The sequence below is a fragment of the Mus caroli genome, chromosome X (assembly GCF_900094665.2).
Source record: "Mus caroli chromosome X, CAROLI_EIJ_v1.1, whole genome shotgun sequence".
NCBI lineage: Eukaryota > Metazoa > Chordata > Mammalia > Rodentia > Muridae > Mus > Mus caroli.
In genome coordinates this window covers 14067261-14090253 of record NC_034589.1, presented here as the reverse complement: position 1 = coordinate 14090253, position 22993 = coordinate 14067261, and the positions used below count along the sequence as shown (strand labels likewise).

Sequence of the window (22993 nt, the reverse complement as noted above, 5' to 3'; positions counted from 1 at the left end):
CTCTCAGTCCCATCCACAAACCACTCTCCCACATGTTTAATTCTCGCTACGTTAGTCACTTTTGGACAGGAGAGATGATGGCTCAGCAGTTAAGAATACTTGCTTTTCTTTCAGAGAACCTGGGTTCAGTTCCCAGCACTCACATGGTGGCTCATAGCCATCCTTAACTCTGGTGGAATCTTGACCCTTCTTCTGGCCTCCATAGGCATGAGGAACACACACAGTGCACCCACATGCAGTCAAAACACTCATACATTTCAAATAAAAATAAAGTTAGTCACTATTCTTACTCCCACTTTATACATGAGGAAACAGGCTCAAGCAATTAGGTGAATTGCCCAAGTGCTAGGATAACAGGTATACCCACCACTCCTAGATTTAATCCATGATCTTAACCATGTGGTGAGAGGCAAATGAAACTACATCTCAGGAGTAGTAAGCCAGCACCTGAGAAGGGGGCTGATGAGACACTGAAACAGGTAAAATGAAAACATGAACTCCATCCAAAACATTAAGGCACCAAGGAACACAAGAATAGAAAGGTCAGCCAGGCGTGGTGGCACACGCCTTTAATCCCAGCACTCGGGAGGCAGAGGCAGGTGGATTTCTGAGTTCGAGGCCAGCCTGGTCTACAAAGTGAGTTCCAGGACAGCCAGGGCTAGTCAGTGAAACCCTGTCTGGAAAAACAAAAACAAACAAACAAACAAACAAACAATAGAAAGGTCAATGAAGACCAACTCCACGGTGTATGAGGACCATGAGAAAAGAAAGAGCTGGTGACTTCAAGAAATGGTGAAAGAACAAAACAGATGAGCTCTGGAAGGTGACAGACTGAGAACTTGAGGGCTGAGTGCATAGTGAACTGCAGACCTTCCAATGGTCAATGAAGGGAAACGAAAGGTGTCACCTGGGTTACCTCAGATAGTGGAAGACTCCAAGACAAATGAGGAGGAATAAGATGGCACTGAAGAAGGAAGGTGTGTAGGGACCGAGTGAATGGCATGGGGTTTCCATACTTACCCTTTGATGAGCCTGTAGACCACGCAGCAGTCCTGATTGAGACCCCGCACCTTCAGGGCCTTGTCCAAAGAGTCATAGACACTCATGCCTTCCCGGACAGTCACCTGTGTGTGTGTGTGTACAGAGGTTGGGGTCTTTGGTATCCAATAGGTACCCTAGCCAATTATTCCTTCCCTCTGCAGTAGTCATTCCCTAACCCTTGCCACCCTCTGATCCCACACTACGACTATCTGGAACCCCTGCCAGTATTGCCTGAGTGACTCACCACTGTGCGTTGCTTGTTAGGCAGGTACACCTTGACAGTGCCAACTGCCCGAGATGGCTCAGCCCCACTAGCAGGAGGGCCTCGTGGTGGTTCCATGTTGCCTAAGATTGTTTTCAAGATGGGCTGAGGTAGGACTGGGCAGCTGCCATAGGCCTCCTAGCAGAGGGCAGAGGAGAAATTTAGAGGTCTAGTAATGGCAGCCTAAAAGCAGAGTGGCAGAGGACATATAAAATTCCTTCTCCGAGTTCCCACTGTTCCCTGAATCCCACTTATGAAACAGCCCAGTGACACTAACCCTTCTCTGCTGAGAATCTCCTACTGCTTATCTCATAGTTGAGTACCAAGATCTGAGACTCACTGCAGTGAGGAGACAGTGCACACGGTTCTGGACAGTGCAGAACACATGACTCTCTAGAGATTAATGGGGAAGCCATTATGTACTGCACTGAAAAATCACAGGTCTCAGGCACACAATGGAAATAAACAAGCTGTCTTAGCTTGGGAGAATGGGTAATCAGACACTATAGGGAAAGCAGTCACAGACAGGGGACAAGAAAATGGAGGATCATCAGACCTTGTCTTTAGTTTGAAGGAAATGAAGACTGTACCAATGACCTTAAAAGGCACTGTGGGTATTCCAGAGCATGAGCTATAAGGCTAATGGTAGAATCAAAGGTACTGTCAGATAGCTAATAGAGGTCACCAGACCCTGAAGAGTTCACAGAGGTTCGCCATACCTATACTAAAGAGAGATGTAATAAGAGTCACTACAGACTGTGAAAAACAGCTGGATAACAGACCACATTACACACTAAATCAAATGCAGTGGCAATGATGGCTCATCAGAAAACACTATCAAGAGGAAAGGCAATGGAAGACAATGGTATCTAGATGAAGAAAATGGAGGTAAGGTTGGGGGAAGGGTTTCCAAAAACTGTACCTGATAACTACTGGGGGTCACAAACAGATTACTGGTGTAAACGCACTGTGAAATCATGGAAAGGGATTAGGGTGAACTAGGGATAATGAGGTAATCATCAGACATTTTCCTAGGTGGCGTAGAATATTAAGGGCAATAAGGAACCATGGGAGAGCGCTGCATCTCCTGGACGTCGTGAGGAAACGTCATTAGACATTTTAAGGGGTTTAAGAATTCACCTTGGAATTTCGCACCCAAGCCCCAGACCCCAGACCCAATTTGGCTCCGTCCCGCCCTCCCCAAGGGCTTCAAGCTCTGTGCAGGTGCACTGCCACGCGCAGCAAGCGAAACCACCACTGCAGCCTGCAGGCCGACTCCTCCATCCACTCCCACGGTCGATGACGACGGTCTCGCCCGGGTCAAACCACTCCTTTGGTTCCGGGCGGGAGAACGCTGAGATTCAGACGGAAGCATCTTGGAGCTGAGCTTTCGGTCCGGACTTCATACCCGGGTCCCGCAGCCGCTCCAAAACCCGAACCCTACCGGGCCTGCCCTCACCTGTCACACCGCTACCACCACCACCGCCTCCATCTTGGGCTTGTCTTCTTGTTTCCTCTCAGTCCACCGCCACCGTCCCTAGGCTTTTTGCTATTGGCTCGCTGGGACTCGTCTCTCCATTCTTATTGGAGCATGATCATGCCCATCAAGACAGGGCCAGCGGAATGTGGGTCGTGTTCCGGACTAGGAGGGGTGGGCTCAAATGGCTGTCTCTAGGGCAAATTCGCCTGTCCTGATTGGCGCGCAGGCGCAGTCAGGGCGACTACTGCGTTTTAAGGACTTTAACCCTAACAGTGCTATAGAATAAAGAACCTTGTCCTTTTTTGGTGTGAGTGTCAGAGGCACGACTCGATTTCAGTTTTGTATTTTCTGGCCATTTAAGACTGATCTGAGCAAGAGAAACCCTTAAATGCAATTTGGCCAGTACTGTAAAGCACATTTTAAAGGACTCTTCATGTATCTTAATTTGATGGTCTTTAAAACAGGGTGGACTCAGACTAAACGATGTTCAGTATTTACCAACTCTAAGAAATTGTAGTCATAACTTTTGCTAATTAGCGGATCCGTGCTGGAGGTCTGGCTCTAGGGAGGGAGGAAAGGGGTTGAGGAATTTGAAAGACAGACCACAGCTGGCTAGGTGAAGAAGGGAGTGTTGTTCTGGAATGCAATCCTGTGGCAGCCATTTGTGGACATATTTTAGGATGAATATAATTCTTAAACTGAATTTATCCAGGCATCAGAATAAGAAAAGGCACAGACACACACATGTGTATGTCCCTACATTCTTTTTCTTGGAGCATTTCCTTCAGAAAACTTGTATTTTCTCTGTCTATTGGAGATATATATCTTCCTTAAAAGCTTAATATGGTTCTAGGGTTGTAGCTCAACAAGAGAATGAACCACAAAGCCCTGAGTTAAATTCCCAGCACCCCACCCCTCTCCAAAGAGTATGGCAGTCTCTTGCCAGTTTTACAACCACAGAAATTTTTCATAAAGGCCTTGAAACCATCTCTTTCAAATGTAACAACACCCCTATCTCCCTGTCTGATGCAAACTTCCTCTGTGTGTCCAACTCAAAGTTGTTACTTCTTTCTTATAAGATATGAGTCTTGGTTTTCCTTTGGATAAAGTTAAGTAACAGATGGCCACCCTGACTACTAGATGAATTTATGAGAAACTCTGTGTCCCAAATGGTACTGTCACGTTTTCTTACTTCAAAACGAGCTAGTAGTTATTTTGAGAACCTGTATGTAATGGGCTGAGTCTGTTGGTTCTATAAAAAGATAAGATTTCTTTCTTTAAATTCTCTGCAAAAACAGGACAAGAAATAATTTGAAAATCAATCAATCATAAATCCAACAACATCATTTCTAAGTGTTTACTTTAGAGAAATGAAAACATATACCCACATGGTATGCTGGTAAATGTTAACAACCAGCTTTTCAAAAAGAAAACAATTGTAATTTGTAACATTTGTCAGTTGTGGCTATTTCAAACTACCAATATGACATCATTGAACCAGAATTAAGAAAGGCCCTAAACGGGCTGTGGTGAGCCAACCACAGCCCATTACATATCCACACTAAAACATGTATGCACATATTCAGATTAGCTTTATTCGTATTAGCAAATGTAAAAACTAAAAACAAAAATACTAGAAACAGCCTTGGTATCCAACAAAAGAATAGACCACGAACTATGACAATGGTCACACAATAGAACACTCAGCAATCACAACTATAGAACAGCATAGATGAATTTCCTAGACCTAAGTTTAAAAGAAGGAAAAAAAAACCAGGAACTAAAAAGTAATATTATAGTTTTCATTACTATTGTTTTCAATGGAATTCTAAGCCAGGAAAAACCAGTCTACAGTGAAAGAAATCAAACTAGCTACCATTTGGGGAAAGAGTAAAGAGAATATTACTATGGTGTGAATGTGGTCTGTTCTTGTCAAAATTCATGGTGGAATTTTGGTAGCCAGTGCATGGATACTGATAGGTGGGGCCTTTCAGGGGATTGACATCATCCGTGCAAGACTGGATTAGTTCTTGCAGCAATGGATTAGTTCCTGCTCTTCAAACTGACTTATTGGGTACTAGGGAGACAGCTCAAGTTGGTAAAGTAAGTAAGTGTTTCAGGTACTTTCCACATAAAAATAAACCAAGTATGGTGATCTGTGTTTGTAATGCCAGTGAGAGGAGGAAACAGCAAGATCCCTGAGACTGGCTGCCAGCAAGTCTAGCTGAGTCAATGAGCTCCAGGCCAATGAAGAGGCTCTGTCTCAAACAATCAAGGTGAATGAAGTCTAGCAAGATGGTTCAGTGGTTAAAGGTGCTTGTGTTGCAGACCAGCTAACCTGAGTTTGATCCCTGGAACCCACAAAAAGGCAGAAGGAAAAATTGACTCCACAAAGGTGTCTTTTAACCTCCACATATATACTATAGCACTTGTGTACCCCATTGTGCATGTACAAAATAATAATATTAGTAATAATAATAGTAAACAAAGTTGATGGCACCTGAAGGATACTGGAAGTTGACCCCTTGTTTTTATATACATGTACATATATGTACAGGTGCACACTCATGAATTCACATGTATAAAAGATAATGGTGGATGCTGATATATGTGCTTGTGTGGATATATGCACATGTGCATACAAGTTCATGTGCATGTATGTGTGGAAGCCAAAGATTGGCCTAGGATGCCTCTTTTTTTGTTATGCCCCTGTTTCTTATATATTTTTTTAATTTTATTTTTAATTATTTTTTACACTCCATATTCCATTACTCGCCCCGCTCCATCTACCCTCCAACTGTTCCATACCCCACATCTCCTCTCCACCCCACCCTCGTCTCCACTTGGATGCCCCAACCTTACCTCTAAACTCCCTGGGGCAGTCTCTTGAGGATTAGGTGTATCATCTCTGAATGAACACAGACCTGGAAGTCCTCTACTGTATGTGTGTTGAGGACTTCATATCAGCTGGTGTATGCCTCTTTCAACTCATCTCTACTGTATTTTTTGGAGAGTGTCTGTCATTAAACCTGAAACTCACCTTTTTTGCTAGACTGGCTGGCCAGTGAACTCCAGGGATCTGCCTATTTATACCTTCTCAGCACTGGGATCACAGACATACACTGCTGTTGACTTTTATCTTCAGGTCCTCAGGACTGCATGGCAAGTGTTTTACTGAGCCATTCCCCCAGGCCCCAGGATGAGTTATATAGCATCTGACCCACTTTGTCCTCACTTTAAAAAACATTTTCTTTTATTTCTTCCCACTCTCTGTGTGTGTGTGTGTGTGTGTGTGTGTGTGTGTGCCTGCAGAAGTCAGAAGAGGACATTGAATTCCCTGGAATTGGAACTAAAGGTAAGCTACCATATGTAGGCACTGAGAACCAAACTGGAAGAACAGCAAGTGCTCTTGACTGCTGAGCTATCTCTCCTGCCCCCACTGCTCTCTTCTCTGCACTCCATCTTTCTTTTACCAAAAAAAAAAAAAAAAAAAAAATTACTATGTTTTTTTTTGGTTTTTGGTTTTTTTTTTTTTAGAATTTTCTTTTAAGTTAATTTCTGGACCCTCAAATCCCCATCTCCCAGTGCAGGCCCATTACATTGTAATGTCTTGATTACCTGCCTTGGGAGATCAAGAAAGGGATGTGGGGTTTTTGGTTGGTTGGTTGGTTGGTTTTTGTTTTTGTTTTTTTGAGACAGGATTTCTCTGTATAGCCCTGGCTGTCCTGGAACTCATTCTGTAGACCAGGCCGGCCTCAAACTCAGAAATCCACCTGCCTCTGCCTCCCACATGCTGGGATTAAAGGCGTGCGCCACCATGCCCCGCCCGGCTACCTTTCTTACTTTTAACCCCCCCCCCCCCCGAGCATCAATCCAGCCCCAGAACTACTACTTCCTTCTCCTCCTCCTCCATCCTTCTTTTTTTTTTTTTTTTGAGACAAGGTTTCTCTTTGTAGTTTTCTAGCAGGGCCCCAGATCTTAGTAGGCCCCTAGACCTACCGACTCCCTAATGGAAGTACCATTCAGGGTAAAACTTAGCACTTGGACAGTTCCATCTGCCAAAACTAAAACAAACACCCAATCCATCAAAGTCAATATAGTCTCTAAATGTACTAACCTTGCTTTTTGGCTTCTGTAGTTCTACTTCTGGCTAACTGTTCTTGTTAACTAAAGTATGTCAACCCAGGATATGGTTTTCATGCTTAAAATCTCACTTTGAGAAAGGCTCCATGCTGCACTGGGATCCTAAACATCCAGTGTAATTGAAGGTGGCTAAAAAGACTTTCTATTGCCTTAAAGCTATGTCTGAGCAGTCTTCTCTGGAGAATACTCCACATTTCCTAAGAATAACCTTGAACTTTTGGTCCTCTTGCCTCCAACTCCTGAATGCTGATATTACAGGCTTGAGAAATCACGCTAACTTTGCAATGCTGAGGATTGAACCAGGGTTTCCCACATGCAGGGGAGCACTCTACCCTAGGAGCTTAATCCCCAGTCCTAGAGATGAGACTGTTAAAAGTTAAGTGAGATCATAAGAGTGGGTCCTTCACTGATATGGGTAGTATCTGTTTAAGAAGAAGAGATGGCAGAGGCAGGTAGATATCTGTGTGTTTGAGGCTAGCTTTAGCTACATAGCAAATTTCAGGCCAAACAAAATTACGTAAGGAGACCCTGTGTCAAGGAAGATAGGAAGGGAGAAAGGCGGGAAAGAAGAAAAAGAATGGGCAACATACAGCATACATGTGAAGGCAAATACAGAAGGATGGTCTTGAATTTACAACCTTCCTGCCTCTGGCTTTTGAGAGCTAGGATTACAAACATGAGGATGCTTGGCTTGTTATTGCATTAAAGCCTGATAGCCTAGGCAGCAAGATTGAAAACTGGCATTGTAGGTTGACTTCTGGAAGCAGCAGGCTCTGCAGTGTCATTTAGCATGCAGACTTTATTGGGTTGTTAGCTTGCTAGCAGTGCATATGGAGAGGTGAGGACAGGGTAAAGCAGAAAAACCAGTTGACTTGGTATGCACTCCCTACATCAGTTTTTGCCTGATCCCAAAAGAGATCTATGGAGCTAGCTAAACCTAGCTAAACCTATCGTGTATTCCCTGAGCTTGGATAAAGATGAGATTCAACATTAATGAATGTTGATGCCCTGGGAAAGGTATACCCTTGAGCAGGGAGGCTTGTGGCAACTGAGTCACCTCCAAAGGGATTGACATCTGAGGATTGTTTGCTCATATCACCCTCAGTGGCTGGGGCAACAAGTCCCAGCATGAATTTAGGACCCTTGGCAGCAGATTAAGTGTCTGTTGGTCTTAGATGACTTGACACACAAGGACAATGACTCATCCTACTTAGGATCTTATGCTATGAGCAGGGACCTAGCATTTGATTAGAAATGCTCGATCTGAAAAGCTATTAAGTTATTTATCTGTCATTTTCTCTGATCAGCAAACACTTAGAGGCTTTGCTAATTTTTGTGAGTAGTTTCAGTGTCTTTTCATTTATGAAGTTACTATTTGTTATTTGCTCATGGATGTTAGAAATCAGCTCCCACCGGGCGTGGTGACACACGCCTTTAATCCCAGCACTCGGGAGGCAGAGGCAGGTGGATTTCTGAGTTCGAGGCCAGCCTGGTCTATAAAGTGAGTTCCAGGACAGCCAGGGCTACACAGAAAAACCCTGTCTCGAAAAACAAAACAAAACAAAACAAAAAAAAAAAAAAAAAAGAAAAGAAATCGGCTCCCATTGTTCACATTTACTGGAATTCAAATAAGGATACCAACTGAAATATTTGGAGAAACCTTTCATTAACCCTTATGAATGGCTCTTGAGCTTAGGTGCACACATATTTGCATCTTGCCTCATGGAGACTGCCTCTCTTTAAAGTTAGTATGTAATGCCAAGCTATTTCAAGTGATGGTGCACCTGTTTCCATTTACATCTGACTTAAATGTTGGACATTCCGTTCAGTATACAGTAATATTTTATTGTGGTTTGAGTTTGAAATTTCCTCAGTCAGTGGTGAAAAGAGTGGGTGTAGTTACTTACCATCGTTTCTTCTTCTGGAGGGTCTTCAAGAGGGAAAGATTAGCATGTCATCCCTAATCAGAAAGGTGATCAGCACCACAAAAGCCCCGGTGGTCATTGGTGCCTACAGCTAAGCTGTGCTAGTGGACAGGACCATTTACATGTCTAGACAGGTAGGCATGGATCCTTCCAGTGGACAGCTTGTTCCAAGAGGGGTAATAAAAGAAGCTAAGCAGGCCTTTAAAAACGTGGGTGAGATTCTGAAAGCTACAGGTTGTGACTTCGCTAATGTGGTGAAAACAACTGTTTTACTGGCTGACATAAACATATGTCCAGGGTAGCCTTCCTGCCAGGGCTGCTTACCAAGTCACTGCTTTACCCAAAGGAAGTCAAACTGAACTCGAAGCGATCGCTGTCTAGAGACCTTTCATCACTGCATGACTATAAGTAGCTATGCTGATGTTGACTCTGGCGTTTTTAGAATGTCTTTCACACTTTAATTTTTACAAATGATGCTGGGAAGTATAAACATGACCAGAGTGGTTGAAGCTACCATGGAAATGACCAATTATGTGGAGATTTGACATTAATTGGAGATTATTCAGTACAGTGACTGATGCTTTAATTTCAATTATGTTGCTGAGTGTGAGAGAAGAGATGCATAGCTACTGAGATGGGGAGCAGAAGGAAAGATGAGCTATTGTTCATGAGAAATAGTAAGGAGCACACCTACTTAAATCATATTAATTTGCTCATGTGAAATACTTAGTTCTCGGGGGGAGGGTATGGGGAACTTTTGGGATAGCACTGGAAACGTAAATGAAGAAAATACCTAATAAAATAAATAAATAAGTAAATAAATAAATAAATAAATAAATAACAATATCATTAAAAAAAGAAAAGAAATACTTAGTTCTCATGTTAGATATAAGAAACTAAATTAAAATACTCAAACTTGAATAGTACCAGGAGAACAAGTGGACCAAAATATTATACCGATAATATTGCTTTAATAGAAATAAAAAATAGATGTGCAACTTAAAAATTTTCCTTATCATATTTGGACATGTTTATTCATATATTTATTTATACATATATTAATCTTTCTATTACTAATAACAGAACATCACAGACTGTGTGTATATATACTTGGAAAGCAGAGGCAGGGAGATCACAAGTTTGAGGCCAACTTGGATAATATAGCTAGTACAAGGCCACCCTGGACGCTGTATTTCAAAATATAAAACAGAAAGAAGGGAAAAGGGGGAGGGGAGATAAAGGAAAGAGGAAAGAGAATAAATAAAGCAGGAAGGAAAGAATAAAGGAAGATAGATTATCTAGTTAGATGGGTAGGTAAGTAGACGAGTGGGTGGGTGGATGGTGTACTAGCTGGCTTTGTGTGTCAACTTGACACAAGCTGGAGTTATCACAGAGAAAGGAGCTTCAATTGGGGAAATGCCTCCATGAAATCCAGCTGTGGGGCATTTTCTCTATTAGTGATCAAGGGGAAAGGGCCTCTTATGGGTGGGACCATCCCAGGGCTGGTAGTCTTGGGTTCTAGAAGAGAGCAGGCTGAGCAAGCCAGGGGAAGCAAGTCAGTAAGTAACATCCCTCCATGGCCTCTGCATCAGCTTCTGCTCCCTGACCTGCTTGAGTTCCAGTCCTGACTTCTTTGGTGATGAACAGCAGTATGGAATTGTAAGCTGAATAAACCCTTTCCTCCCCAACTTGCTTCTTGGTCATGATGTATGTGCAGGAATATAAATCCTGGCTAAGACAGATGGATAGATAGATAGATAGATAGATAGATAGATAGATAGATAGATAGATAGATAGATCCTGACCCCAGGTCAATGGTCTATCCAGTATGATGCAGTATGATGATGACTTACATATTGGTGAGTATTGGGGTGTGTGTGTGTGTGTGTGTTCGTTCAAGTGTGTCTTCTTATTTAATTCCCTATTCTTTAAAAAAAAGATTTATTTATCTATTGATTTATTTATTTAATGTGTATGAGTGTTTTTCTTGCATGTATGTAAGCATACCATGTAGGTGCCTGGTCCCCATTAGGGTCAGAAAAGAGAGCCTCAGAGCCCCTGGAACTGGAGTTAGAGATGGTTGTGAGCTGCCATATAGGAACTGGTAATCAAACCTAGTTCTTCTGAGAGCACAGCTGGTGGTCTTAACTATTGAACCATCTCTCCAAACCTGCCTTATACTTTTTAAAAAATATTAATGTGTGTGTTGTTGTAAGTGCTTCAGACTTGCTGAGCCATCTCATTGTCCTATCTTATTTTTTATAAGGCCACCATTAGTCACCCTAATATCTAATCCTAATCACCTTCTAAAGACTTCGCTGCTCAGACCTTTACTTCTCATCTGTTCCTCTAGATATGACCCCCAATATCACCCTCAGCTCTGTGGCAGAGAACCTGTTGTGGTCTCCCTTTCCTTTCTGACCCACTCCTCAGCTAATCACAGGGACCTTATCTCCCAAACTTCCTTCCCCCAACTTGTCCCACTATCCCAGCCTCCAACACCAGCAGGCATTCACTGGGAACACACCAGCTGAGCAAGTCCAGGACCTTCACCACTCCCTCCTCTCACCAGGTTCAGTCCTCCAGTCTCATCCTGAGATCTATAGCAGAACATCTGCAGCCTTCATCCCACCACCCCATCCCACATACATCTGTGGATCCCACTAATGATCTCCTCCTGGCTTCCCTCCTCCAACTCACTTTGCCCAGGCAAATCCAGCAGGCACCCACTGCTAACCTATGGGCTATGCCTGCCAGAGAACCAGGTAGGCTGCCTGCAGTTCTTCTGAACTCCCTATATTCCCTCAGATTTAATCCCTAGTCTCATCCCCTCCTCTGGCACACACCTCTGGCACACTTTCCTACACGGACCCCACGTGCACCCCACTCATTCCTATCTATTGTGGATCCCATGGATATTCCTCTCCTGACCTCCCTTCCCTCACTTGTTGCTGACCAGAGCCTCCAACTCCAGCAGATACCCTCTGCTAACCCATAGCCATGCCTGTCAGAAAACCAGATATGCTGCCTACAGATCTTCTCTGCTCCCTCTGTTCCCCCAGATCCAATCCCCCAGTCCCATCCTGAGCTCTGAAACAGAATACCTGTGGCAACCTTCCTTGCCCCCCTGTGGCCATCTACTGTGGATCCCACAGACTTTCCCTCCTAAATTTCTTTCTCCCCACTTGTTACTTTATCCCAATCCCAGCAGGGACTCCCTGCTAACCCACAGTCCACTTCTATCAGGGCAACAAGTAGTCCTCTCTCCTTCAGTTTCTCTAGATCCAATCCCCAGTGCTGTAGCAGAGCTTCTGGGGGACCTCTCTTCACTGTCTCCCACCCTATTCCAAAGAGACAAAATAAGCAGATCATCATTGAACACTCTGCTCTCCTTTCCCCTGTGAACTCCTTCAGACCCCTAGCCTATCCCTATTTCTGTCACCTCCCAATATCAAGAAACACATTTTACCTGAAATCTCCAGTAGTCACAACTGACAAGTCTAAAGAGGATTTTTTATCAGACAACACACAACCATCACACACTCTGAAAATCCAGAAAACAAACAGAAACCAAGGAACAAAACACCCACCAAACAAAGACAAATCCAGAAATCAGCACCTAGACCTATGATCACCTCAAATCAGATGCCTAGACAACAGCATAAAAACACAACCAATAACAAATAAATACCTCACCGTTAGAGCCCAGCTATCCTACCACAGCAGGTCCTGAATATTCCAACACAGCTGAAACACAAGAAAAAAGACCTTAAAATTGACTCTATAAAAATGATAGAGGTCCTTAAAGAAGAAATGAAGAAATTCCTTAAAGAAATTCAGGAAAACATAAGCAGTGGGAGGAAACAAATAAAACTGTTCAAGACTTTAAAATGGAAATAGAATCAACAAAGGAAGCCAAACTGAGGAAATTCTGGAAATGAAAACTTAAAGAATTTGAAAAGGAACTGCAGATGTAACCATCATCAACAGAATACAAGAGATTGGAGAGAAAAATCTCAGGTGTTGAATATACAATAGAAGAAATTGATACATATGTCCAAAAAAAGAGTTAAATCTAAAAAACTCCTGACACAAAACATCCAGGAAATCTGGGACACTATGAAAAGACCAAAGCTAAGAATAAGAGGACTAAAGGAAGGAGAAGAGTCCAAGCACAGAGATCCAGAAAAATATTTTCAACAAAATTATAGAAGAAAATGTTCCTAACCTAAAGAAGATGCGTATAAAGAAAGGTACAACATTGTTGCTGTTTCTAAGATATGCTTGCTGATAGGAACCTGGTGTGGCTGTTCCCTGGGAGGTTCTACCAGCACCTGACCAATGAAGATGCAGATACTTGGTTCTAACCATCAAACTGAGCTCAGGAACCCTGATGGGGAGCTGGCAGAAGGACTGGAGAAAGTAGAGGGGAATTGCAACCTCATAGGAAGAACAATGTCAATTGGCCACACCACCAAGTGCTCCCAGGGACTAAACCACCAACTAGAGTACAGGGAGGGATCCATGGGTCCAGATACATATGTAGCAGGAGATGGCCTTATCTGACATCAATGGGAAGGGAGGCCCTTGGTCTTATGGAAGTTTGATGCCCCAGTGTAGGGGTAATGCTGGAGCAGTGGGGTAGGAGAGGGAGGGTGGGTGGGTGGGAGAGCACCCTCACTGAGGCAAAGGGGAAGAGGAAGAGGGCAGATGTGGGTTTGGGGGTTGTGGAGGGATAACTGGGAAGTAGGATATCATTTGAGATGTAAACAAATGGAATGATCAATTAAAAAAGAAGCACACAGAACACCAAATAGATTGGTCAAGAAATGAAACGCCCCTTGCTACATAATTATAAAAATACTAAACATACAGACCAAAGAAAGAATATTAAAAGATGGAAAGGGGAAAGAATAAGTTACATATAAAGGGAGACTTATTAGAATTACACTTGATTTCTCAATGGAAACATTAAAAGCCAAGAAGGGTCTGGCAGATGTGTTGCAAACTCTAAGAGACCACAGATGCCATCCAAGACTACTATACACAGCAAAAATTTCAGTCACCACAGATATAGAAAATAATATATTCCATTATAATTCCAAATGTAAACAATGTCTATCTACAAAGGTGCTAGAAGAAAAAACTCAACCTAAGGAAGTTAGATACACCCATGAAAACGCAAGAAATAATCTCAGCAAAATAATAAATAATAATAATAATCTCAGCAAAATCACAAGAAGGGAAGTGCTCTCTCTCTCTCCTCTCTCTCTCTCTCTCTCTCTCTCTCTCTCTCTCTGTGTGTGTGTGTGTGTGTGTGTGTGTGTGTGCGTGTCTCATACACACAAACATGTGCACTCACACCACCACCACCACCACCACCAAAATAACAGGAATCAACAATTATTGGTTATCGATGTGGCTCAACACCAATAATCTCAATTCCCCAATAAAAAGACAGATTAACAGAGTGGATGTGAAGATGGGATTTGTATTTCTGCTGCATCCAAGCAACATACCTCAACATCAAGGAGAGACATTGCCTCAGGGTAAAGAGTTGGCAAAAGATATACCAAGCAAATGGACCTAAGAAATAAGGTGGTGTAGCCATTTTAAATATCTAACAAAATAGACTTCAAACCAAAACTACTCAAGAGAGATAGGGAAGAATACTTCCTATTCATCAAAAGATAAATCCATCAAGATGCCATTTCAGTTCTGAACATCTATGTCCCAACCACAAGGGCACCCAAGTTTGTAAAAGAACCATGACTTCAGCTTAAATACCACATTAACCCTCACACACTGATAATGGGAGACTTCGACACACCACTCTCACCAATGGACAAGTCATCCAGACAAAAAGCAACTAAACTGAAAAATCCTAGAGCTTGCAGACTTTCTAAAGCAACTGGGCCATACAGAACATTCCACCCAAACACAAAAGAATACACCTTCTTCTCAGAAGGTTATGGAATGTTCTTCAAAGTTCACTACATATTCAGTAACAAAGAAAGTCTCAACACATACAAAATTATTGAAATAACAACCTGCATCCTATCAGAATACCATGGATTAAAACTGGGTACCAACAGAATGCTTATAAATGCATGGAAACTGAATAACTCTGTTCTGAATGAAAAGTAAGTTAAGGAAGAGAGGAAGAAAGAGAGAAAGGAAGAGAGAAAAAAAGAGAAAGATAAATAAATTAATTAATTAATTTGGATCTGGACCCCCAAGATCTCTCAAACACTGGACCACCAAACAGACAGCATAAACCAGCTGATATGAGGCCCCCAACACACATACAGTAAGTAGAGAACTTCCAGGTCTCTGTTCATTCAGAGATGATGCACCTAACCCTCCAGAGACTGGAGGCCCCAGGGAATTTAGAAGTCAGGTGGGGTAGGTGGGGACATCCACGTGGAGACAGGGGGTGGAGAGGAAGTATGGGATGTGAAGCAGTCAGAGGGTGGATGGGGGAATAAAATATGGAGTGTAATAAATAAATAAATAGAAAGAAAGAAATTAAAGATTTTCTAGAATTCAATAAAAAGAAATATACAGCATATCCAATCTTATGGGACACAATAAAGCCTGCTCTAAGAAGCAAGTTCATAGCACTAAGTGCCAACATTAAAAAAAATGGAAGGGCTGGAGAGATGGCTCAGTGGTTAAGAGCACTGACTGCTCTCCCAGAGATCCTGAGTTCAATTCCCAGCAACCTCATGGTGGCTCACATCATCTGTAATGGGATCTGATGCCCTCTTCTGGTGTGTCTGAAGACAGCAACAGTGTACTCATAAAAAACAAATAAATCATTAAAAAAAAATGGAGACATCTCATACTAGCAACTTAACAACATACCTAAAAGTTCTAGAACAACAACAAAACATGTAATCACACCCAAGGAAAGTAGATGGCAAGAAACAATCAAATTCAGGGCTGAGTCAATAAAACAGAAACAAAGAGAACAATACAAAGAATCAGAGGTGGTTCTTTGAGAAAAATCAACAAAATAGAGTAACCCTTATCCAAAATACCTAAAAGACAGAGAGGAAATACACAAACGAACAAAATCAGAACCAAAATGGATATAACAGTCACCAAGGAAATCCAGAGAGCCTCAAGGTTATACTTTTAAAACCTCTACTTCACAAACTGGAAATCTAAAAGAAACAGATAATTTGCTTAATAGGCACTACTTACCAAAGTTAATTCAAGATTAGATAAACACTTTAAATGGACATAAAACCCCTAAGGCTATAGAAGCAGTCATTAAAACTCTCCCACCCAGAAACTGCACCGGTCAGATGGATTTAGCACAGAATTGTAGCAGACTTTCAAAGAAGAGTTAATGTCAACACTCCTCAAATCATAACAACATAGAAACAGAAGGAACATTACCCAATTCATTTTATGAGATGAGACTACAGTTTCCCTGATACCAAACCACGCAAAGACTCCACAAAGAAAATGAACTACTACAGACCAATTTCCCCTATGAGCACAGATGGGAAAATACTCAATAAAATACTTGCAAACTGAGTCTAAGAACACGTTAAGAAGATCATCCACAGTGATGAAGTAGGTTTCATTCCGAAGATGTGGGGATGGTTCAATATATGAAAATCAGTCAATGATTACATATAAAAAACATATAAGCAAACTGAAAGAAAAAGACATTATCTTATTAGATGCTGAAAAAGCCTTTGACAAAATCCAGCACCCCATCATGATAAAAGTCCTGGAGAGATTAGAAATACAAGGCATATACCTCAATACAATAAAGTCCGTTAACAGTGAGCCCATAGACAACATCAACTTAAGGGGAGAGAAACTCAAAATAATTCTACTAAAATTAGGACCAAGACAAGCTTGTCCACTCTCCATGCCTATTCAATATAGTACTTGAAATCTTAGCTAGAGCGATATGAAAACTGGAGGCAATCAAGGAAGTACATGTTGGAAAGGAAGAAGTCAAAGTATCTTTCTAAAATTTTCGTGATATACTACAGTTGATAAACACTTTCATCAAATTAGCTGGATACAAAATTAACCCAGTAGCCCACCTATATACAAATGACAAATAGATTGAAGAAAAAAATCAGGGAAGCAACACCTTTCACAACAACCACAAATAATATAAAATATCTTCATGTAAGTCTAACAAAGCAAAAGAAAGATCTATATAACAAGAACTTTTAAGTCTCTGAAGAAAGAAATTGATGAAGATATCAGAAGATGGAAAGATGCTCATGGACTGGTAGGATTAACTTAGTAAAAATTGCCATCCTGCCAAAAACAATTTAATGCAATTCCCATCAAAATTCCAACACAATTTTTACAGACCTTGAAAGAGCAGTTGTCAACTTTGTATGGAAAAACAAAAGTTCCAGAATAGCTAAAACAATCCTGAACAATAAAAGAACTACTAGAGGTCCCACCATTCCCAATTTCAATTTGTATTACAAAGCTATAGTGATAAAAACCACCTGGTACTGGCATAAAAGCAGACATGTTCATCAATGGAATAGAATTGAAGACTCAGACAAACTCACACACCTATCAACACCTTTTTTTTTTTTTTTTAATAAAGAAGCCAAAAATACACACTGGAAAAAAGACAGCTTCTTCAACAAATGGTGGTGGTCAAACTGGATGTCAGAATGTAGAAGAATCCAAATAGATCCATACTTATTCCTCTGCACAAAACTCAAGTCCAAATGGATCAAAGACCAAAATATAAAACAGGATACACTGAACCTGGTAAAAGAGAAAAGTGGGAAATGATCTTAAATTTGTTGGCACAGGAGACAACTTCCTGAACAGACCACTGGTAGTGCAAGCGCTACAACAAGCAATGAATAAATAAGGCCTCAGGAAATGGAAAAGCTTCTATAAGGCAAAGGACACTGACAATTGGACAAAATGGCAGCCTTCAGAATGGGGAAATATTTTAACCAACTATGCATCCAATAGAGGAGTAATAGCCAAAATATATAAAGAACTAGAGAAACTAGATTTCAGAAAATGAAATAATTCAGCTAAAAAGTGGGATATAGATCTACACAGAGAATTCTCAGCAGAGGAAACTCAAATGACTGAAAAACACTTAAAGATATATTCAACATCCTTAGCCATCATGGAAATGCACATCAAAACTACTTTGAGATTTCATCTTATACCTGTCAGAATGGCCAAGATCAATAAAACAAAAGAGACAGCACATGCTAGCAAAAACCCGGGGTAAGGGTACACTCCCCCATTGCTGGTGGGAGTGGAAAATTGTACAACTACTATGTAAATCAGTATGGAGATTCCTCAGAAAGTTGGGAATGGATCTACCTCAAGACCCAGCTATACCACTGTTGGGCATATACCCAAAGGATGCTGCATCCTACCACAAGGACACTTGCTTGAACATGTTCATTGCTGGTTTATGCATAATAGCCAGAGACTGGAAATAACCTAGATGTCCCTCAACAGAAGAATGGATACAAGGAAATGTGATTTATTAACACAATGGAGTATTACTCTGCTGTTAAAAAGAATGACATCATGAAATTTGCAGCAAATGGATGGAACTAGAAATAATCATCCTAAGTGAGGTAACCCAGACTCAGAAAAATAAATATGGTTTGCATTCACTTTTATGTGGATACTAGCCATTAAATAAATGGTAGTCAACTTACAATCTGTAGACCCAGAAAGGCTGGGTGTAGAGGAAGGGACTAGGGGGAACACATGGATCTGATCTCCTTGGGAGGGGGAAATAGAACATATATTATGGGTGGACTAGGGGTGGGGGATGGGAACAAGTTTAGGCAAAGAGAGGAAGTGGAGATGGGTTTAAAGGAAGGATTGCAGGGAGAGACAGCTGGAATTGCAGGGCATTTGGGGGATGGTATTGAGATCGTGTGCAGTGGAAACTTTCTAAAATATATGAAGGTGATCCTAATAAGGTGTCCTAATATTGGTGGAGATGAAGTCCCAACTGGCCACCTCTTGTCATAAAAGGAAGCTTCCAATACTGAGGCTGAGCTGCATCAGTTGAGTTCTTTGCCAAGGGGGTTCCATGGAAATCTCTAAACAGCCCAGGCTGACAACTGGGACCCATTGCTGAGGACAATACCCACACAGCTTATTGTATGGAAAATTAGAGCTGGTGCCTACATGAAGCATTCACTCCTAGTCCTAGTCTCTTTGGTGTGAGAAGGTACTCTGCAGGCTACCAAGAGAAAGATGTAAATGCTGACACAGCTACAAAAAAACGTTAGCCTATAATCAGTCCTGCATACAAGATATGGTAGGGCAATGGTGGTAAAGAACTTGTGGGAGTTCCCAACAAATGTCTAATTTGACTTAAGGCCCACTCCATGGAAGGAATTTATACCTGGCACTGCTTGGGTGACCAAGAACCAGAGACTAGATAGCCAAGAGACCTGGGATAAAACCACATAATATTGCTAAAAAACGGGAGGGGGGGTCAATAAAATGACTCCTGATGATATTCTGCTATATGCCTTAATCAGCCATCATCAGAGAAGCTTCCTCTGGCAGCAGATCGAAACAGATGCATTCCCACTTGTGCAGGCACACACACACCCAGGGGGGGGAGGGAGGGAGGGAGGGAGAGATCCCTGGAACACACAACTGTAAATGAGATGATGTCTCCATCAAATCCTTTCTTCAGAGTTCAGGGGAACCTTCAGAAGAGGAGGCAGAAAGAGAGCATGGAGAACAGCAGGAAAACAAGGTCTGTAAAAGTAAACAAGGCTCATATGAAGTCTCAGAGACTGAAGCAGCAAACACAGAGCGTTCCCAGGTCTACACCAGGTCCTCTGCATATATACTGTAGCTTTCCACTTAGTATTTTTATAGAACTTCTGAGTGTGTGAATGAGTGGACTTCTGATTCTTGTTCCTGCTCCCCAGTCTCTTTTACTTCTGTTGGGTTGCCTGGTCCGGCTTCCATGTGGTGTACTTTGTTTATCTTATTAAACAGGATATAGGGTATGAGAATAAGAATCTATTTTCAATTTAAAAATAATAAAACCTTAATTCCAAATAATGCAGTCAGATTAAATTTCCACTCTCTTGCTGAAATTTTAATTTTAATACATGAAGCCTAGGGAGGCAAACACAACTTTCATCCAAATGACAATACTATGTCATTTTTTCATGTCCTAGGTCACGGGTTCTGCTCCTATGCTGCCTGTTTCCTGTTGCGTCCTTAGTTTTTATTGTTTTGCAATTTTACATTGTAAATAAGAGGATTTTTATTTGTATTTTCTTTAATTTCGTGGTTTATCTCTTAGACCTAATTACAGTATAATTTTATGAAGAATGTATCTTAATATAGTAAAATATATCACCCCATTTTTGAGACAGTGATTGCTTTGAACTCACAATCTTACTGGTTCCACCTCTCAGTTCAGGGATTATAAGTTTATGCCACTACTAGAGTCACCTCTTAATTATTTAATGTTTGTGCTTCAGGGTTTTCTTTTTTTCTTTTCTTTCTTTCTTTCTTTCTTTCTTTCTTTCTTTCTTTCTTTTTTTTTTTTTTTTTTTTTTTTTTCGAGACAGGGTTTCTCTGTGTAGCCCTGGCTGTCCCGGAACTCACTCTGTAGACAAGGCTGGCCTCAAACTCGGAAATCTGCCTGTCTGCCTCCTGAGTGCTGGGATTAAAGGTGTGTGTGTGTGCCGCCACCACCGCCCAGCCAGGGTTTTCTTTTGTTGAAGTGATCCAGGCTCAGAACACACTGCCACAAAGTATAGAGAATTGATGTAGTCTGTACTTTCAGTTGAAGCAAGACCTTTTTGGCCTTGTCCCCTGCCCCTTCTCTTGCTTGAATTTCCTAAGGCCAGCCATAAAAACTAGTCATTCCTCTTCTTCAATGCAAGGCACAAAACCTGGAAATAGTGCTTTAAACTTCTGTCTTTCTATATGGGAGTTGGCTATAAATTTGAGAATTTGCCTTGGCTAATAGGAGCTCATGGGTCCTCATTCCAGCGATGCCCTACATCTGTGGATAAAGAATAGAGAGAGGCCAAACTGGATGGGTCCCCACTGGTCCATCTATGAGTCAGCTTTCTACTACTGTAAAACACACACACACACACACACACACACACACACATTTCTGAGCCTGGGTTGGTGGTTCATGCCTTTTATCCCAGCACTTGGAAAGCTAAGGCAGGAGAGTCATGAGTTCTAAGCCAGCCTGGGACCTACCTTATCTCAAAACAAGACAAAACAAAACAACAAAAAAATAAAAACAAGCTGTAATAAACTCAATTGTAATTTGTTCAATTTACTATTGTGAAATGTTTCTCAACGTGCATTCCCCAAGCACTTATACATCTGTGTCTTTTCAATATGTTTTTCTAAGCATTTCTATATCTCTACATCTTTTAAGTATATTTTAAAATGAGGATAGGAATCTTAGAGGGATAAAAGCTGCAACAAAAACTACTTGCATGCTTTTAACAAAATAGGACTCCTCCAGAACCACTAGTTATTTTTAGAAACCACGTCTATCTCCGCCTCCATGGCTGAAAGGAATTGCAGACACCATCTGTCCTAAGCTCAGCAGCTGGAACTGGAACCCAATAGCCCCAGCCACGTAGGTGGAATGTAGGAGGACAGCAGTCCTCGCTGTTGATTTGCTGATTGTTGTCGCAGTGATTTGGTATATGCTGGGTGTCACTCAGAAAATGGAAATGGGGCCCTCTGCTGGGCTATGCACCAAATTCCATCTAGGGAATTTTCTGGAAAGAAATTAGCCATAGTGAAGGACAATATTCTAAGAGCCAAAGAAAAAGAACCAAGTATCCATCTGAGTTTAAATGCCAGTTAGAAACAGCTTAGAAAATTTATTTAGGTAACCAAATTAGAAAGCTCATTCCCCCTCTCTTTTGTGTTATTGAATTAAAGTTTGTTTTTTTAAATGGATAACTAAAGTATATTTTTTTTAAAAAATCATCATATTGAAAAGCAAAACTGTGGTTTTTAACATTCTTAACTTTATTATTTTCAGAATATTAATAAACATACGTATTTTAATTAATTAGTTTATTTATCGTGCATATATGTGTGTGCATGCATATCATGGAGCAGCCACATGTGGAGGTCAGAGGACATCCCCAGGGACTCAGTTCTCTCCTTCCACCAGTCAATCAGGCTTGATATTGGATATCTTTACCCACCGAGCTCTCTGCTACTCCAAACATTTGTAGTTCTGCTTTGTTCTTTAAATATCAGACTTCAAATCTACCTGGGTAGTGTTCTGACAGTTTTCTTCTCAGAGCCCCTTGACTCCAGCTTTAATTGGAGCAGAGGATGTTATAAAAGCAATTGGATTATGAGTCTGAAACCCTTTGATACAGATGTTTAGAAATTGTTAGTGTCGATATAAGGCTGATTCTTCACTCCTCACATGTGTTATTAGTTAAAAAGAGTAGTAATTAAAGACATTTCTGCATAGACATCCACAAATTCATTAAACACAGTCATTTAAAGGAATGTGCTAACTTAGAAAGATGCTGTTGTGTTATTTCCAAGCAAATAAAAATAACGTGTAAAAGAATGAGCGCTCCCTAATCTCATTTCCTTTTTTTTTTTAATTTTCTTAGAGCCTGATTCTACAGCCCAGTGTCAGCAATTGCTTCCTATGTATGATTCTGAGCTTGGTCTGAAGCACTGTAAAACAGAGAGAACTGTCTTAATAAAAGACCAACAGAAACTTCAGAAGCACAGCAAATAATTAAATGTTAAGGGATTTAATTGTTTCTTTCATGAATGCTGATTTCTCAATCATAAAAAATTCTTTTTCTTCCTTTACTCTTTTTTGAAATGGAGGGTGCACCTCACTATGTAGCCTAGCCTAGCCTAGCCTAGCCTCAAACTCAGGATCTTCCTGCCTTTATTCTTCTACGATTGCTAGTCTCACTTTAAAATATACTTAAAAGATGTAGAGAAGTGGAAATGCTTAGAAAAAATATTGAAAATACACAGATGTATGAATGGCGAAAATACATTAAGAAACATATCACAATAGTAAATTGAACATATGTACACCACCATACAAAGCTCTGCCCTTGTTTTGTTTTGTTTTTGGTTTTTTTTTTTTTTTTT

At 41.1% G+C, this 22993-nt stretch overlaps 1 protein-coding gene and 1 pseudogene across 3 annotated transcripts in view; one reads left to right on the top strand and one right to left on the bottom strand.

The window, feature by feature from the left end:
• Araf (A-Raf proto-oncogene, serine/threonine kinase) overlaps positions 1-22993 on the bottom strand; it is a 59866-nt gene that overhangs the window by 9108 nt on the left and 27765 nt on the right. Inside the window, exons 1-3 of one of the 3 annotated variants that reach the window (XM_021154122.2) lie at positions 2763-2911; positions 1286-1441; positions 1021-1124 (exon numbers count right to left, since the gene is read on the bottom strand). In XM_021154122.2, coding sequence (XP_021009781.1) covers positions 1021-1124; positions 1286-1381 — 200 coding nt within the window. In that variant the 5' untranslated portion in view covers positions 1382-1441; positions 2763-2911. Of the gene's footprint in view, positions 1-1020; positions 1125-1285; positions 1442-2225; positions 2735-2762; positions 2912-22993 lie in introns of those variants that run through there. The other 2 variants (XM_021154121.2, XM_029473177.1) reach the window with 2 other exon arrangements.
• On the top strand, positions 8863-9253 carry LOC110286145 (annotated as a pseudogene).